Source organism: Scyliorhinus canicula, chromosome 1, assembly GCF_902713615.1.
Source record: "Scyliorhinus canicula chromosome 1, sScyCan1.1, whole genome shotgun sequence".
Classification (NCBI taxonomy): Eukaryota; Metazoa; Chordata; class Chondrichthyes; order Carcharhiniformes; family Scyliorhinidae; genus Scyliorhinus; species Scyliorhinus canicula.
This window is the reverse complement of record NC_052146.1, coordinates 293,087,553-293,106,658: the sequence shown is the minus strand read 5'-3', so window position 1 is coordinate 293,106,658 and position 19,106 is coordinate 293,087,553. Positions and strand designations below refer to the sequence as shown.

The 19,106-nt window shown below is 46.2% G+C and overlaps 1 protein-coding gene across 1 annotated transcript in view; it reads right to left on the bottom strand.

Annotated features, from left to right (window-relative positions):
• kif28 (kinesin family member 28) overlaps nucleotides 1-13,682 on the bottom strand; it is an 83,703-nt gene extending 70,021 nt beyond the window's left edge. Inside the window, exons 1-5 of the mRNA XM_038819531.1 lie at nucleotides 13,629-13,682; nucleotides 8,636-8,827; nucleotides 7,480-7,686; nucleotides 5,044-5,079; nucleotides 1,699-1,923 (exon numbers count right to left, since the gene is read on the bottom strand). Coding sequence (XP_038675459.1) covers nucleotides 1,699-1,923; nucleotides 5,044-5,079; nucleotides 7,480-7,686; nucleotides 8,636-8,827; nucleotides 13,629-13,682 — 714 coding nt within the window. The remainder of the gene's footprint in view (nucleotides 1-1,698; nucleotides 1,924-5,043; nucleotides 5,080-7,479; nucleotides 7,687-8,635; nucleotides 8,828-13,628) is intronic.
• Between the last annotated feature and the right edge of the window lie 5,424 nt (nucleotides 13,683-19,106).

Sequence of the window (19,106 nt, the reverse complement as noted above, 5' to 3'; positions counted from 1 at the left end):
TGTACCGGCCTCCCCGAACAGGGGCCGGAATGTGGCGACTAAGGGCTTTTCACAGTAAATGTGAGGGTCAACACTTCAGCAGGGGTTCCATTCTAAGTTTTGTTTCTCAATCAATGTTTTATTATAACGTTCTTACAGTTGTATCCCATGCCTCTGTATATGAGATAAGAATGCTGGAACCCTCTTTAAAAGGCACCTGCTTTAAACCTGTACTGTTTTATTTATAGTGCCTGGTCGCAATTCTCCGACCCCCACGCCGGGTGGGAGAATTGCGGGAGTGCTGGGCGATTCCCGCCACGCCGCCTTGGCACCCGCACGCGATTCTCCCACCCCCCCTGGCCCCCAAAACGGTGTGCCGCGTTTCACGACAGACTGCTCGGAGAATCGCCGCTCGCCGTTTGTAGCAGGTGAGCAGCGATTCTCCGGCCCGGGTGGGATCAAGCACCACCGATCGGCGGGCCGGCGTCTCTAAAGGACGCACTCTTTTCCTCCGCCGCCCTGCAAGATCAATCCTCCATGTCTTGCGGGGCACCCGCAGGGAGGACGGCAACTGCGCATGCGCGGGTTGGCGCCGGCCAACCTGCGCATGCGTGGGTGACGTCATTTACACGACGCTGGCCGCGTAATTTACGTGGCGCCGCTTTCACGCGGCGGCAAGGCCCGGCGCGCACAATTGATGCGGCGCCGCTCCTAGCCCCCTGGGGTTGGGAGAATAGGGGGCGAGGAGCGGCCTCCGACGCCGGAGTGAAACACTCCGATTTTCACTCCGGCGTCGGCACTTAGTCTCCCGATGGGAGAATTTCGCCCCCTGTCTTTGTAATGACCTTGTCGGATGGACTGATTAATATTAGAAGAACACTTGTAGCTAAAGCTATAAATTATTTATTAACATTAACTGTGGGTAAACTAGATACAAAACAATAGATGAATAACAGTATGTTCATGCACAAGCAATCTCTCTCTTCCAGCCCTTCAGTCAGTCTGAGGATTCACCAGATTCTAACATTAACTTATATACTACTGAGTCCCCTTGTGGGCAGTGGGTGAATTATAACACAACCATGATATCACCACACTCTTCATTCTACCGACCAAAGCGAATCACTTCACACTTCTCTGCCTTAATGTTTATCTGACTTGTGTCTGCCCATTTTACTCGTCAAAATCTATTACTTTCTTCCTCGCTGTTAGATTCCTGAGTTTCCTGTCATCTACAGGCTTTGAAATTATGTCCTGTATGCTTAGGTCCAGGTCATTTAGAATCATAGAATTTACAGTGCAGAAGGAGGCCATTCGGCCCATCGAATCTGCACCGGCCCTTGGAAAGAGCAACCTACGTAAACCCACTTCTTCACCCTATCCCCATAACCCAGTAACCTCACCTAACCTTTTGGACACTGAGGGACAATTTAGCATGGCCAATCCGCCTCACTTGAATATCTTTGGACTGTGGGAGGAAACCGGAGCACCCGGAGGAAACCCACGCAGACACGGGGGGGGGAACGTGGAGACTCCGCACAGACAGTGACCCGAGGCTGGAATTGGACCCAGGACCCTGGGGCTATGAGGCAGCAGTGCTAACCAATGTGCCATCCCATTATATAATAGTAAACGTGGCTGAAGTTATTTCAACTCACAACGGTTAATGATTCAGAAAATTGTCTGACTTGGTGTCAGCCTTGCCCTGCTGACTGGTACCTGTTTGAATCGGACGGTGATGATCATGTGTGAGCGGCTGCTGCTGGTATTGACATTGGTGCATGCTGTGATCCTCTTCCTATTTCCTTCTTTCATCAACTGTTCGACCTGCTGGTAGCTTTCACAAGGCACCGACATTAGATCTTCCACATAGAAACCCCTCTGGGGGCTCTCTCGCACCTTTAGACCTCCAGGCTGTTTGCTCCTGGATAACAAATCAATCACCTAGGAGACAGATAGTTGCAGATGTGGTCAAAATATATAGACCTTACATCTCTCCTTTAACCCTTCGACTGCAGGTGTGACAAAGGAAATTCCAGTCTCCCTGTGACAGGCAGGTTTTATTTAATTTTCAACTCATTCATGGCGAGATGGAAATTAACCCTAATATCACAGGAATAAGCAATTATTAACATTACCCAAATCACTGGGAGCTTTGCTATTTAAGTTGTAATAATAAAGCATCAAAGTGACTCCCAATATAAGAAATTTGTAAACCCATCAACTGTGGTTGGCTCTATCAAACCTTATTTTCCTCTTAGTCTCTAAAGTCTCCCCTCCCTATTTAGATTAACTTTATTCTTTCACATCATTTCTCACCACTTTTGGTATTTATTTTAAAGAGAACAGCTCTTTATTTGCCAATGCTCTTTGCCACACCCTTCTTCACTCTCATCTTCTATTTTGGGGTTAAGAAGAATATTTGTTGAAAGGAAAACATAGAATATACAGTGCAGAAGGAGGCCATTCAACCCATCCAGTCTGCACCGACCCACTTAAGCCCTCACTTCCACCCTATCCCCATAAGCCTTCCTAACCTTTTCTGGACACTAAGGGCAATTTAGCATGGCCAATCCACCTAACCTGCACGTCTTTGGACAGTGGGAGGAAACCAGAGCACCCGGAGGAAACCCACACAGACATGGGGAGAACGTGCATACTCCGCTCAGACAGTGACCCAGCGGGGAATCGAACCTGGGACCTGGGCGCTGTGAAGCTACAGTGCTAACCACTTGCCCCCCCGCCCCTCCCCCCACTGCTGACATTCAATTTTCCTTATAGAAGTTGATGAACAGCTGCCACCTCCGGGCGAACCCCTGAGTTGGCTGCCACCTCTCAAGGTGAACTTAATTTTTTTCCAGCCTGAGGAACTCTGCCAAGTCACTACCCATCCGCCTGATTTTGGAGGCTCCGAGTCCCTCCATCCCAGAAAAATCTATCTCCGGGCCACCAGGGAGGAGAAGGCCAGGACATCGGCCTCCCTCTCCCCCTGGAGTCCTGGATCTTCCGATACCCCAAATATTGCCATCTCTGGACTCGAAGTCACCCTGCTTTCCAGGACCTCTGACGTGACGCCCGCAAATCCCTGCCAGAATCCCCTCAACTTCGGACATGCTCAGAACATATGCACATGGTTCGCCGGGCTTCCCCCACAGCGTCCGCACCTATCCTCCACTTCAAAAAACCTACTCATCCGGGCTGCGGTCATGTGGGCCCCTATGAACCACCTTGAACTGGATCAGGGCAAGCCTGGCACACGACGAGGATGAATGAACTCTCCTCAAGGCCTTTTCTCATATTCCGACTTCCAACTCTCCTCCCAGATCTTCCTCCCACTTCCTCTTCACCTCCCCGATTAGGACCCCTTCCCACCCCATCAATTCCTTGTGTATCTCCGAGACCCTCCCCTCCCCAACTCCCTGTCTCAGCATTTTCTGTTTTTACTTCAGATTTCCAGCATTTGTGGTGTTGTGCTTTCATTTCACCATTTTTATTCATATTGCTGCTCTTTCTTCTCCCGACCAAAATGAATCGCTTCACACCGGAAAGATCTTTGAACCTATCCCCTCAGGATATGTCTTCATCTTGCACCCAGTGCCAGACCTACTCCCATCATACTATTGAGAGAACAATATAGAACATAGAACATTACAGCGCAGTACAGGCTGTTCAGCCCTTGATGTTGCGCCGACCTGTGAAACCCCTCTAAAGTCCCTCTACACTATTCCATTATCGTCCATATGTCTATCCAATGACCATTTGAATGCCCTTAGTGTTGGCGAGTCCACTACTGTTGCAGGCAGGGCATTCCATGCCCCTACTACTCTCTGAGTAAAGAACCTACCTCTGACATCTGTCCTATATCTATCTCCCCTCAATTTAAAGCAATGTCCCCTCGTGCTAGACATCACCAACCGAGGAAAAAGGCTCTCACTGTCCACCCTATCTAATCCTCTGATCATCTTGTATGCCTCAATTAAGTCACCTCTTAACCTTCTTCTCTCTAACAAAAACAGCCTCAAGTCCCCCAGCCTTCCCTCATAAGATCTTCCCTCCATACCAGGCAACATTCTGGTAAATCTCCTCTGCACCCTTTCCAATGCTTCCACATCCTTCCTATAATGCGACGACAAGAATTGCACGCAATACTCCAAATGCGGCCGCACCAGAGTTTTGTACAGCTGCAACATGACCTCATGGCTCCGAAACTCAATCCCTCTACCAATAAAAGCTAACACACCGTACGCCTTCTTAACAACCCTCTCAACCTGGGTGGCAACTTTCAGGGATCTATGGACATGGACACCGAGATCTCTCTGCTCATCCACACTACCAAGAATCTTACCATTAGCCCATTACTCTGTATTCCTGTTCCTCCTTCCAAAATGAATCACCTCACACTTTTCTGCATTAAACTCAATTTGCCACCTCTCAGCCCAGCTCTGCTGCTTATCTATGTCCCTCTGTAACTTGTAACATCCTTCCGCACTGTCCACAACTCCACCGACTTTAGTGTCATCTGCAAATTTACTCACCCATCCTTCTACGCCTTCCTTCAGGTCATTTATAAAAATGACAAACAGCAGTGGCCCCAAAACAGATCCTTGTGGTACACCACTAGTAACTGGACTCCAGTCTGAGCATTTCCCATCAACCACCACCCTTTGTCTTCTTCCAGCTAGCCAATTTCTGATCCAAGCTGCTAAATCACCCTGAATCCCATGCCTCCGTATTTTCTGCAATTGCCTACCGTGGGGAACCTTATCAAACGCTTTACTGAAATCCATATACACCACATCAACTGCTTTACTCTCATTCACCTGTTTGGTCACCTTCTCAAAGAACTCAATAAGGTAGGCACGACCTACCCTTCACAAAACCGTGTTGACTATCTCTAATCAAATTATTCCTTTCCAGATGATTATACATCCTATCTCTTATAAACCTTTCCAAGACTTTGCCCACAACAGAAGTGCGGCTCACTGGCCTATAGTTACCGGGGTTGTCTCTACCCCCCTTCTTGAACAAATTGTCATATGTCTTGCAGTAGAAAGTAAAACTGACCTTTTCATTGTAGATTTCCAACATGCTGAAATAAATCTGCAAAAGAAAAGAAATTAAGCTGGGACTTTAATGCCATGTTACTCTCAACACAATCATCCTATATTCATAGGGCAGACATCTGCTTATATTATCATTAACCTCTCTATGCATTCTAGAATGACTGACATTTCAGCGCTAATCACAATAGCTACGTTCTACCATCAATATAAATAGGTAAATGCTAGTCAACACAAGCCAATTCCAATCAAGATTTCAACTGAGAGATTTGAATCTCCTCAGGAAATAGGAGTGCAAATGTTACAACCCCCATGAGACCCACCCACAGATACTACCCCGCGAGCATTGTAGAGTACGAGCTGCCCCGCTGGGGGGGGGGGGGGGGGGGGGGGGGGGGGGGGGGCATCTGCGGATTGGTTCATTCCACAGGATAAAACCCGGCCCAGGTAGGAGCTGGGTTTCCAGAATATTCCCGGCTGCAGTTTGAACTGTTGCTTGTATATACTTTTCCTAAATAAACCTTTCTTGACTTTCCTTTCTGGGCTTTATCTGGACTTTAGGGGCAGCACAGTAGACAGTGATTAGCACCGTGGATTCACAGCGCCTGGGTCCCAGGTTCGATTCCCCACTGGGTCACTGTCTGTGTGGAGTCTGCACGTTCTCCCCGTGCGTTTCCTCCGGGTGCTCCGGTTTCCTCCCACAGTCCAAAGATGTGTAGGTTAGGTGGATTGGCCATGATCAATTGCCCTTAGTGTCCAAAAAGGTTAGGAGGGGTTATTGGGTTAGGGTGGAAGTGAGCGTTTAAGTGGGTCAGGGCAGACTCGATGGGCCGAATGTCCTCCTTCTGCACTGTATGTTCTATGTTCTATGTTCCTCCCTGACTAACATAGCAAAGCTTAAAGAGTTTGTCAAGAAGCTTCAGGTTTCAACATTGAACTAATACTTTGATTTCATTCAGAAATATCAAGTCTGGTTCATAATGTATCCATAGAATCCACAGAATCACTACAGTGCAGGAGGCGGCCATTCGGCACATCGAGTCTGCACCGACCCTCCCAAGGAGTACTCTACCTAGGCCAATTCCCCCGCCCTATCCTTGTAACCCAACCTCTCCTCACTTGGACTCTAAGGGGCAATTCAGAACCTTTTTGGACACTAAGGGCGATTTAGCATGGCCAATAACTCAGAATGGCTAATCCACCTAACCTGCACATCTTTGGACTGTGGGAGGAAACCGGAGCACCCGGAGGAAACTCACACAGACACGGGAAGAACGTGCAGACTCCACACAGACAGTGACCCAAGCCGGGAATCAAACCTGGGACCCTGGAGCTGTGAAGCCACAGTGCTAACTACTGTCTACTCTGCTGCCCCTAAAGTCCAGACAAAGTCCAGAAAGGAAAGTCAAGAAAGGTTTATTTAGGAAAGGTATATACAACCAACAGTCCAAATCGCAGCCAGGAATATTCTGGAAACCCAGCTCCTACCTGGGCCGGGTTTTATCCTGTGGAATGAACCAACCCGCAGATGCCCCTCCCCCCCCGTACTCTACAATGCTCATGGGGAGATTAATCATCACTTGATCAATAGCCTGTGATGGAGGATTGATAGCTACCAGGTTTAATCTATATGAACATCAGAACATAAAAATAGAAGCAAGAGTAAACCATCCAGACCCTTAAGCCGGCTTCATCTTTCAGTATGATCTGATTTTGGCTTTAACTCAACTTCCTGCCTCTCCCCATAACCCTCCACTTCCTTTTCAATCAAAAATCTGATACTCGGCCTATATTCAATGACTCAGCCTCCACTGCTCTCTGTGGAAGAGAATTCCATAGACTAATGCCCCTCTGAGGGACGAAATTCCTCCTCATTGCGGTCTTAAATGGGAGACCCCTTTGAAACTGTGCGTCCTAGTTCTAAATTCCTGCACAAAGTGAAATATCCTCTCAGCGTCCATACCCTGTCAAACTCCCTCAGATTCTTCTATGTTTCAACAGGATCACCTCTCGTTCTCCGAAACGCCAACGAGCAGGGGCCCAACCTGCAAAACATCTCCGCAGGACACACACCCCAAAGCCAGACCAATAATGTTTATCCCGGATTGGCCAGCTGGATTTCCTCTGTATCCTCCTGAATTCATTAATCATTTGTTAAACAACTAACAGCTCGAAAGCCTGTTTGCGAAGCATGCTGGAAGAGTTAACCATCACTGAATAATGTGCAATGCCCGAATAAGCATCTTTTCGGTCTTTGAACCAAAGCTTACACGTAATCTGCTTCCATCAATTGCCTCCAAACACTTGCTCCCAGCCTCCAAAGTAACCACCATCCATCTCAAAGCTGTTATCTTCCAACAAGCACCCACTGGACACCCCGTAAATCCCATTGCCCATTACCAACCTCCAAGCATTTCTCCTGAGAATAGCGAATCCTTACCTGGTACTGTTTATCATGTTCCTGATTTTGTTTAATCGCTCTGAACAACTCGTCACAAATTAATGGGATTATCCCTCTGTTGGGACCATAACCGATCATAGAGTAACTCTTCCCTGAGCCCGTCTGACCATAGGCCAACAGCGTAGCATTGTATCCCTTCCACGCATTCTTCAACACTTCTTGGCCAAGATCATCAAACACTCTTCTCTAACAAAACAAATGTTAAACAAAATTTAGTGGTGTGTGTGTGTGTGCGTCTGCATCCTCTTTGTCCTGGATTTTGCCACAGAGGATATAGTTCCACTCAAACCAGCCAAGCCCACGCCACCGGAAGTCGCCAATTAAATCCTTTAATTATCTTAAACGCCTCGATTAGATTGCCCATTTATAGTCTATTTAGTCAAGGCGATTAATACAAGTAATAAAAACAGAAAAGGCTGGAAAAACTTACCAGGTCTGGCAGCATCTGTGGAGAGCGAAACAGAGTTAACCTTTCGAGTCTTCAGAAGGGACTGAATACAAGCTCAGTTTATGAAACCGGTCCTCATAATTTAACCTTTTTAAGTCTCATTGCAATCTGGTGGGCATGGTTTATGGCATTAGCCTGGCAGGTGGGGCTTGATAAAGCTGGCAAGGTCAGCTCCACTGAGATCGGGGCGCCATCTTGCAAACCCCCCCCCCCCCCCCTCAATTGCTGCTCCCCCATCAATGGCCGCTCCCCCCATCAATGGCCGCTCCCCCATCAATGCCCACTCCGTCCCCCCATGACTGCAACGCTCAAGAACTCTTTCGGATCTTGAGGGATGAAGGCTTCCATGTTGTCTTCACTGTTTGGTGTTACGTATGTGCAAAATCTAGCTTAATAAACTCTACTTGATTCATAAATACTAGTTATTCGTACCTTGTAGGTCAAGCACAACTTAGGATCCTTATGTTAGAAGTTAAGAATTCAGAGAATAGAATTTTTAATTCAGAGGCTTTTTTATCCTCAAAGCCTAAAACCTTACACTCCTGTGCACCATCTGCTCCTGAAATAATGCAAAATCTCCTCAATATTGAAATGAAGACACTGTCTTGGTCCTGTGCTCTAAATATGGCCAACATGAGTCTGTATAATAAAGGTTTGATCCTTCCAGAAGCAGCAGTATAATCTTACCTGGTCTGCGTATCTGCTAGTAGGTCCACCTGGAATCAGGATTCCCTCTTCGTTTTTAATGAATGCACTGTGTGACCAATAGGACAGGTCAAATGTAAAGCTTTTCACGTTGTTCCGATTTCTGGGATCGCAAACTGTGATGCTGTTTAAAACCATGGAGATAATGCAACAGCTTCCTGCATCCTTCTCTACCTGTGAAGATATGGGGTGGGGGTGGGGGTGGGGGGGGGGGGGGGGGGTACTTTGTCTTAAAAGAAATGCCATTCAGATAAGAGTCAATGTAAAAATATTTGCGACGGTATATGAGCAAAATCCTGGATTACTTTAGGTTGCCATGATGTGGAGATGCCGGCGTTGGACTGGGGTGGGCACAGTAAGAAGTCTTACAACGCCAGGTTAAAGTCCAACAGGTTTGTTTGGAATCACTAAGCTTTCGGAGCACTGCTCCTTCCTCAGGTGACTCACCTGGTGAAGGGGCTACACTCCGAAAGCTAGTGACTGCAAATAAACCTGATGGACTTTAACCTGGTGTTGTAAAACTTCTTACTGTACTTTAGGTTGAGGAGATTGAAGATTATTGTCTACATACAGCTGATGGAAGATATCCCATAATGTCACCAGTGTAAACTCAATGTGCCATGACCTAAGGAATACCATTGTAGGCACTAGGTATTGGCAGGAATTGTGGCAGTGGAGAACATCACATAACATACTATGCACAGGAACCCGGAAGATAAAGTGAGAAAACAAAGTACATTAAACTAGCAAGGCTGAAAAAAAATAACACACCCACTAGGCTAGTAGAATAAACACAATCTATTTAATGCAGGACAAAAGAACTGGATTAATTATGTTAACTGAAAAATAACCGACCGAGGTGAAATAATTTAACGGGCATGGTAATTTTTCTTGAAAAGTACAGAAGAAACTTGTCTAAATGTGGCATTCTTCTCAAGCTTAGGCTGCCCCAGGGCACTTTACGTCCAATGAGGCACTTATGAAGCGCAGTCACTGTTGCAATTTAGGAAATCTGCGCACAGCAAGATCCCAAAGGCAGAAATGTGATGATGGCCAGACAGTTTGTTTCTCACGATGTTGACTGATGGATAAATATTGGCCAGGACACTAGGAAAGAACTCGCTCCTGTTTAAAATAGTGACATGTGGATCTTTTAACACACAAGGAGGCAGTGGTTGGCTGCTTTAATGCCTCATCTGCTTTACCGATATTGGAGCTAACATGAGCGGGATTATATCCATCAGTTAACCGGAACAGAATGACCACCATGTGTAGTTCTTTCTTCATGTTCCTCGGTTGTCATTTCCCAGCTGATGAAGACAGCAATCCCCTGTTCGCTAATGTTAGGGGAAAAGTTGGCAGGAGTTTAAAGTGGCTGACGGACCAGCTGTGGTTTTAAAGCTCATATCATGTCGAACAGATGGCAATCAATGAAACACTAGATTCTAACAGACATTTTTGCAGCAGTAATTTAATGGTGAAATCTTATAAACGTCGACGAGGGATTTATTTTTTTCACAGATCAATGCTTAAGAATGGCAGTTACTTCCAACAAGGTAAAACTGTGGCTTACTAAATGGACTTGCCCCTAACAAATAGGCACTTATCAAATATATATGCTATCTGTCTGGGGAACATGGATATGGCGTATCTATCAGTGAAAACACTAGCTCAGAAGCAACAAAGATATCAGCTACATGTCATTTTGAAACCCCTTCTTTTGCTGAGTGAGGGGCTATGCTGTGATATGGTTTCCAGGTGGGTTAGCATCTTGATTAGGATAGTGGTGCCCAAGGTAGATGCTGAGAAGTTGTTTCCCCTTGAGAGTCTAGGACCAGAGGGCATAATCTCAGAGTTAGGGATCGCTCACTTAACACAGAGATGAGGAGGAATTTCTTCTCTGAGGGTAGGGAATCTGTGGAATTCTTTACTGCAGAACTGTAGAAGCTGGTCATTGAGTACCATAGAATCCCTTCATTGCAGAAGGAAGCCATTCGGCCCATTGAGTCTGCATCAACCCTCTGAAAGAGCACCCCACCTAGGCTCACTCCCCTGCCCTATCCCCGCAACCGAACCATCTTTGGACACTGCAAGGCAGCAGTGCTAACCACTGCGACGCCCATATGTTCAAGGCTGAGATAGACAGCTTTTTTTTCTTATTTTTCTTTTAATTTCAGAGTGCCCAATTCATTTTTTCCAATTAAGGGGCAATTTAGTGTGGCCAATCTACCTCGCCTGCACATCTTTGGGTTGTGGGGGCGAAACCCACGCAGACACGGGGAGAATGTGCAAACTCCACACGGACAGTGACCCAGAGCCGGGATCGAACCTGGGACCTCGGTGGCACGAGCCACCATGCTACCCGAGAGGCACATTTTTAACCAGTAATGGAATCAAGACTTATCTGGATAAGGCAGGAAAGTGGAGTTGAGGATTACTTTAAAAAAATAAATTTTGAGAACCCAATCAGGTTTTTCTCCCAATTAAGGGGCAATTTAGCATGGCCAATCCACCTACCCTGCGCATCTTTGGGTTGTGGTGAGACCCACGCGGAATTGAGGATTATCACATCAGATCAGTCATGATCTTATCGAAAAGTGGAGCAGGCTGATTGGCCTACTTCTGCTTCTATGTCTTATGATCACTAAAAGGTTGAAGTGGGTATTGGGCTCAAACAGGACTAGGGTATTGCATTGATTATTAATGTGAACCTATTTACATTGGAAACTGGGGTGTGCTCTATTAACTTCTTGAGATCTAAGATATTCTTCTAACAGGTTTATACTATGGCTTATGGTATCAGTGTAATTTATTTGCTTGCTAAGTGACGAGTGTAGATACATCCTTGTTTACTGTCCAGTGCTCTATACGGGACATTGTCAAGCCTAGCTATTCAATGGTTGTACAAATGCTACCAGTGGTAATGCCCTCTGCTACCTTTGCAGGGTTAACCAATTGTATGGCATTGGCATAGTTCAGAATGTGGCAGCAATCACTCATGCAGCTGTGAATACCTAGGCACGGTGGTTAGCACTGTTGCTTCACAGCTCCAGGGTCCCAGGTTCGATTCCCGGCTGGGTCACTGTCTGTGCGGAGTCTGCACGTTCTCCCCGTGTCTGTGTGGGTTTCCTCCGGATGCTCCGGTTTCCTCCCACAAGTCCCGAAAGACGTGCTGTTAGGTGAATTGGACGTTCTGAATTCTCCCTCTGTGTACCCAAACAGGCGAGTGTGGCGACGAGGGGCTTTTCACAGTAACTTCACTGCAGTGTTAATGTAAGCCTACTTGAGACAATAGATTATTTACTTTCCAGTTAAGTTGTTTGAAGCTATTGACAAGGATTGTGTCCAGGAGGTTTAGAGGAGGTGGGAGGAAGAACCTTTCTCCCAGAGGATGAATAGGTTGTATTTGACTGCCGCAGATGTGATGGGCCGCAGAGCCTTTGCTGTGCTATTGACCTCTTTTTCCAATTTCTCCTCAACTCTGGCCTAACATTGACCTTCTATTGTGCTCCCCTCCTCCCCCCACTCTCTCCAACTCTATAATCTATCACTTTCTACCCCTCTTCAGCTCAGTCATTTGTACTCAAAACATTGTTTCCCTCAGACCTACTGAGTTTATCCAGCATTTGGTGTTTTTATTTCAGATTCCCAGCATCTGAATGGTGGGAAATTAATGGTTATGAAATTTCTTTCATTAATTTAGAGTACCCAATTCTTTTTTTCCTAATTAAGGGGCAATTTAGTGTGGCCAATCTACCTACCCTGCACATCTTTGGGTTGTGGGGGTGAAACCCATGCGACCTCCACACGGACAGTGACCTCGGGGCCGGGATCGAAGCCGGATCCTCGGCGCTGTGAGGTAGCCGTGCTAACCACTGCACCACCATGCCGCCCATTATTTTGCTTTCAAGTTGTATTTTATGTTGTTCAGTTCGATCCAATGAACTGATCTCAAGTGACCGTGTGCTTTTAAATTTTAATGCTGGTTTAGGATGACAGTGCATTTACCCACAAAGTAGCATTAATTGGGCTCCTTTAAATGCCCCAAAATCACTTTACAGGGCGGGCGGCAGTGGCATAGTGGTATTGTCACTGGACTAAGTAATCCAGAGACCCGGGTAATAATACTCTGGATACCTGGGTTCAAATCCCACCTCGGCAGATGCTGAAATTTGATTTCAATAAAAATCTGAAATTAAACGTCTAATGATGACCATGAAACCATTGCCGATTGTTGTAAAAACCCACCTGGTTCACTAATGCCCTTTAGGAGGGGAAATTGTTGTCCTTACTCGGTCTGGCCTACATGTGACTCCAGACCCCCAGCAGTATCGTTGACTCTTAAATGCTCTCTGAACAAGGGCAATTAAGGATGGGCAATAAATATTGGGCTACCTAGTTCACATCCTATGAATGACTAAAAAATAAGGAAATACTGGAATAGACGACCAAGAGCTTTGGTAAAGTTGGTAGATTTTAAGGAAAGTGTTAAAGAAGGACAGGCAAGTAGAGAGTTTCAGGATGGAGCTCCAGTTTGGTCACCCGCAGTGCTGGAGTGATTAAAATTGGAGCTGCACAAGAGGCCCGAACTGTAGGAGTACAGAGATCTGGTTTAGGCTGGTTTAGCTCACTGAGCTAAATCGCTGGCTTTTAAAGCAGACCAGCAGCACGGTTCGATTCCCGTACCAGCCTCCCCGGACAGGTGCCGGAATGTGGCGACTAGGGACTTTTCACAGTAACTTCATTGAAGCCTACTCGTGACAATAAGCGATTTTCATTTCATTCATCTAGTAATTTTGATGATTACAGAAGGATTAAAAAAGGGCTTACTTTAACCTCTGCTGCAAAGTACCTGGAGAAATTAAATGCTTAATAACTAGGAACCAACCTTAGTTTAATCACGCCAGTATGTACATTAATAACTTAGTTATTAATCACTTGAAATATTTAAGTACCATCTATAGCTCTCACTCACCTGGTTAAAAGGTCGAACACGGACTGCCACTTTCACACTGTCTGCACTCAGCATTTTTTCATCCTTCCTTCATGTCCCCAGCTGGGTGCCCTAGCAGCTTGGTTTAGCCTGTTTATTGCAGGAGGTCACTTTTGAAACTTTAAATGCTGTTTGCCTGGTATTCCACCTATACCATGTTCTCTCACTGAGATGTGTTACAGGTGGCTGTGCACAAGAGCGAATGGTTTCTGAATGTCAGGCTGGAGGTATCAAGTGTTGCAACTATGTTGGCAGTGGGGGCGGGGGATGCAAGGGTTATCTGAACGCTTGTTGCCCAGCCAACAATCAGGAAGCAAAGTATCCCTTCATGATTATATACACCACAACCTGCCTCCTATCTCCATCGGTCACCAAACTCAGATAGCATACATCTTATTAGGGTGCAGTGGGGTAAAGAGAAAATGTAAATTGGATATTTTGGGTGGTTACTGACCTTAACAGAGCATTTTGAAATGGATTAGGTGCATAATGAAACAGCAAACTTGAAACTGATCTATCACATCAGGAAAGAATAGACAGCATCTCCAGTGACTGAATAGTTTTTGGAATTCCCAAGCCAGCTGAGAGCCAACTCATACATTTTAAATTGAAGAGTGCAATTTAAAAAGGTTGGACTTCCCAATTAATCCCACTGCCTTTAGAGGCAATGTTACTCCCAAACAAGACAATATTTTAAACCATAGAGTCTTTTCCAAATGACTTTGTAAAATATTAATCTTGGTACGATTTTATCTTTATTTAGATAGAGATAGAGATAGATAGAGAAATACAGTACAGAACAGGCCCTTCGGCCCACGATGTTGCACCGAACTTTTGTCCTAGGTTAATCATAGAATTTTGGACACTAAGGGCAATTTTTCATGGCCAATCCACCCAACCTGCACATAGAACATAGAACAGTACAGCACAGAACAGGCCCTTCGGCCCTCAATGTTGTGCCGAGCCATGATCACCCTACTCAAACCCACGTACCCACCCTATACCCGTAACCCAACAACCCCCCCAACCTTACTTTTATTAGGACACTACGGGCAATTTAGCACGGCCAATCCACCTAACCCGCACATCTTTGGACTGTGGGAGGAAACCGGAGCACCCAGAGGAAACCCATGCAAACAGGGGGAGGACGTGCAGACTCCACACAGACAGTGACCCAGCCGGGAATCGAACCTGGGACCCTGGAGCTGTGAAGCATTTATGCTAACCACCATGCTACCCTGCTGCCCCAAATCTTTGGACTGTGGGAGGAAACCGGAGACCCGGAGGAAACCCACGCACACACGTGGAGGATGTGCAGACTCCACACAGACAGTGACCCAAGTCGAAATCGAACTTGGGACCCTGGAGCTGTGAAGCAATTGTGTTATCCACAATGCTACCGTGCTGCCCTTAAGAAGTTAACCTACACTCCATTATTCTACCCTAATCCATGTATCTATCCAATAGCCGCTTGAAGGTCCCTAACGTTTCCGACTCAACTACTTCCACAGGCAGTGCATTCCATGCCCCCACTACTCTCTGGGTAAAGAACCTACGTCTGACATCCCCCCTATATCTTCCACCATTTACCTTAAATTTTTGTCCCCTTGTAATGGTGTGTTCCACCCGGGGAAAAAGTCTCTGACTGTCTACTCTATCTATTCCCCTGATCATCTTATAAACCTCTATCAAGTCGCCCCTCATCCTTTTCCGTTCTAATGAGAAAAGGTCTAGCACCCTCAACCTTTCCTCGTATGACCTACTCTCCATTCCAGGCAACATCCTGGTAAATCTCCTTTGCACCTTTTCCAAAGCTTCCACATCCTTCCTAAAATGAGGCGACCAGAACTGCACACAGTACTCCAAATGTGGCCTGACCAAGGTTTTGTACAGCTGCATCATCACCTCACGGCTCTTAAATTCAATCCCTCTGCTAATGAACGCTAGCACACCATAGGCCTTCTTCACAGCTCTATCCACTTGAGTGGCAACTTTCAAAGATCTATGAACATAGACCCCAAGATCTCTCTGCTCCTCCACATTGCCAAGAACCCTACCGGTAACCCTGTATTCCGCATTCATATTTGTCCTTCCAAAATGGACAACCTCATACTTGTCAGGGTTAAACTCCATCTGCCACTTCTCAGCCCAGCTCTGCATCCTATCTATGTCTCTTTGAAGCCGACAATAGCCCTCCTCACTATCCACAACTCCACCAATCTTCGTATCATCTGCAAATTTACTGACCCACCCTTCAACTCCCTCATTCAAGTCGTTAATGAAAATCACAAACAGCAGAGGACCAAGAACTGATCCCTGCGGTACGCCACTGATAACTGGGCTCCAGGCTGAATATTTGCCATCCACCACCACTCTCTGTCTTCTATCGGTTAGCCAGTTTGTTATCCAACTGGCCAAATTTCCCACTATCCCATGCCTCCTTACTTTCTGCACAAGCCTACAATGGGGAACCTTATCAAATGCCTTACTAAAATCCATGTACACTACATCCACTGCTTTACCTTCATCCACATGCTTGGTCACCTCCTCAAAGAAGTCAATAAGACTTGTAAGGCAAGACCTACCCCATACAAATCCGTGCTGACTATCCCTAATCAAGCAGTGCCTTTCCAGATGCTCAGATGTTTAGTAAAACATTAACATAATAGAACCCTAATAAGAGGCTGGCAGCTAACATAAACACGATTCCAAAAGGCTTCGAAGGGCATACGGAAAGTAAAAGGGCGATAGAAAGAGGCAGCACAGTAGCAAACATTGCTGCCTCACAGCGCCAGGGACTGGGTTCAATTCAAACATTGGGTAAATGCAGTAAATGCCTGTGTGGAATTTGCAAATTCTCCCCATGTCTGCATGGGTTTCCTTCCAAAGCCCAAAGATGTGCAGGGAAGGTGGATTGGCTATGCTAAATTGCCCCTTAAGGCGAGGTTGCAGGATAGGGTGAGGAAGTGGTCTTGGAGTAGGGCGGTCGTTCGAAAGGTCTGTGCAGACTCGATGGGTTAATGGCCCCCTTCTGCACTGTAGGGATTCTATGATTCCAAAAAGAGAAGTGGGACCAATTAGGGAACAACATGGGAATCTATGCACTGAGGCAGAGGTACTAAATGAGCATTTCGCATCTGACTTTACAATAGAAGATGCTGCTCAAGTCATAGTGAAACTTATGGGCTGAAAAAGGTAGAGTGATGGCAGTGGAAACAATCAATGATTTCAAAAGGAAATTGGACGGGCACTTGAAGGAAATAAACTTGCAGAGCGACGAGCAAATGCGACGGACTCGATTAATCTGCAAGGTGGTGGCCTTGGCTCCTTTTGTGTCGTAAATTACTCGATGATTAAAATGAATTTGCTCGATTGGCTGTTAAAGTCACCAGGACTTGGTGAGATGTTCCCCCAGGTGGGGTGGAAGTTGCTGTGGCACTGGCCATAATCTTCCAATGCTCCTTGGTCCAGGTTAAGTGCTAGAAACTGGAGATGAGAAAATCTCACTCCATTCCAGAGAGGGTGAGTGGAGAACTACAGATCTGTTTGACGTCAGTAGTAGGGAAAATGGTTTAAAGGGTGTGAAAGCTGAACACTTAGAAAGTAATGGTACCAATGGCTAGTCAATATGATTTATGAAAGGGAAACCGTTTGATAAACCTGTTGCAGTCTTTTGAGGATGTTACTTGTAGCATTGATAAATGAGTAGATTGGAAAAAGGAGGCGAGTACTGGGGCAGCCGGGGGGGGGGGGGGGGGAGGGGGGAATGCAGGGAGGGAGGGGTTTTGTTAACTGTTGCCACGTTTTAAAAAAAATTTGAGTATCAATTCATTTTGTTCCCAATTAAGGGGCAATTTAGCGTGGCTAATCCATCTACCCTGCATATCTTTGTGTCGTGGTGGCCAAACCCACGCAAAAACGGGGAGAATGTGCAAACTCCACACGAACAGTGACCCAGAGCCGGGATCGAACCTGGGACCTCGGCACCGTGAGGCAGCAGTGCTAACCACTGCACCACCATGCTGCCTCGGTTGTTTTTTTTTAATATCTCTATTAAAAATGCCTTCAATAAAAGGTTTTAAAAAAAAAAAGATAAAGGAGAACCAATGGATGTGGTGTATTTGGATTTTCAGAAGGTTTTTGCTAAATTCCCACGGGACGTTCGTAAACAAAATTAGAACACATAGAATTAGGGGGTTAATATACCGGTATGGATTAAGAATTGGTTAGCAGACAGAAAGCAGAGTGGGAATAAAATATAATTCTCAGGATAGGCTGTTAATTAGCGGGTGGTGCTAGATTAACAACTGTTCACAATACGATGTACATCTGTTTTTCAAAAGTTTCCCACCAGGACCCACTTTTAGCAGCTGGCTGACCTTCGGGACCCAAGCCGCCGACCTTCACAACTCACCCTTAATGCTTACTTTTAGTGCGACAAGTCAGCCTGCTTGGTCCTCACGATCTCACTTGCTTTGTCATTCAATGTTACATTTCTGCTTACGGCTTCAGCTGACTACTTATGTGCTCCCTGCATCCTTTGAAAGAAAACAAGAGGTCTGTCCTCAAACTCGCTATGCTTAGCCTTCACACACCTTTGAAGTTTGGAGGGGTTTAAACTTTAATTTTCTAGTACATCCCTGCATATAACACACATGGGCTTTGCATCCGGATTTGCATTGGCAAAATTAACAAATGAATGCCATAACTCAAGAAATCTTTATGCTGCTTTGTTTCTGATTTCAGCTTCTTCTTGTTTGTTCACCAGAGGCCCTGGAGCTCTGGATACAGCTCACACCAGCACTGCTTTGTCCTGCCGTAGACTCTCTTGAGCAGATTCAGTTGTGAGATCCTGGTCTCTTTGGGTCTCTGGACCTCTTTTCTTTTTATTACACAATGATCCATCTTCAGTTCTTCACACAGTACTGTTGCTTGCTTGCTGCAAGGTACAAAGTGGAGGAATCTCTGCTCCGTGATTTTTCACCCAGAGCACGTGATGTCAGTGTACGGTGTGTGTGACCTGCTCTCTGCTGCCGCTGGTGGCAGGAAGACTCCTTAGTTAAGGAGACTTTAAAAAAAAAATCTGGTTATGCGGTAGCGCGCTAACGTCAGGAGGAGACAGTCTGCCTGGCTAGGGTCTGGGCCTGCACACCGCTAGCTCCGGCTGAGGGTCACGCATGCACGCAATGTCCAGCATTCTGGAAAGCTGGTTGAGGCTGCCATTTTTAAAAGCCAGTTGCGGCCATTGGGCTCCGCTTCACATGAGGAGGAATGCCACAATTGAGCACTCCACAATAAATGTGAGGAACCTTCTCTTGACTTTGGGCAGCACGGTAGCATAGTGGTTAGCACAATTGCTTCACAGCACCAGGGTCCCAGGTTCCATTCCCCACTGGGTCACAGTCTGTGTAGAGTTTGCACATTCTCCCTGTGACTGCGTGGGTTTCCTCTGGGTGCTCC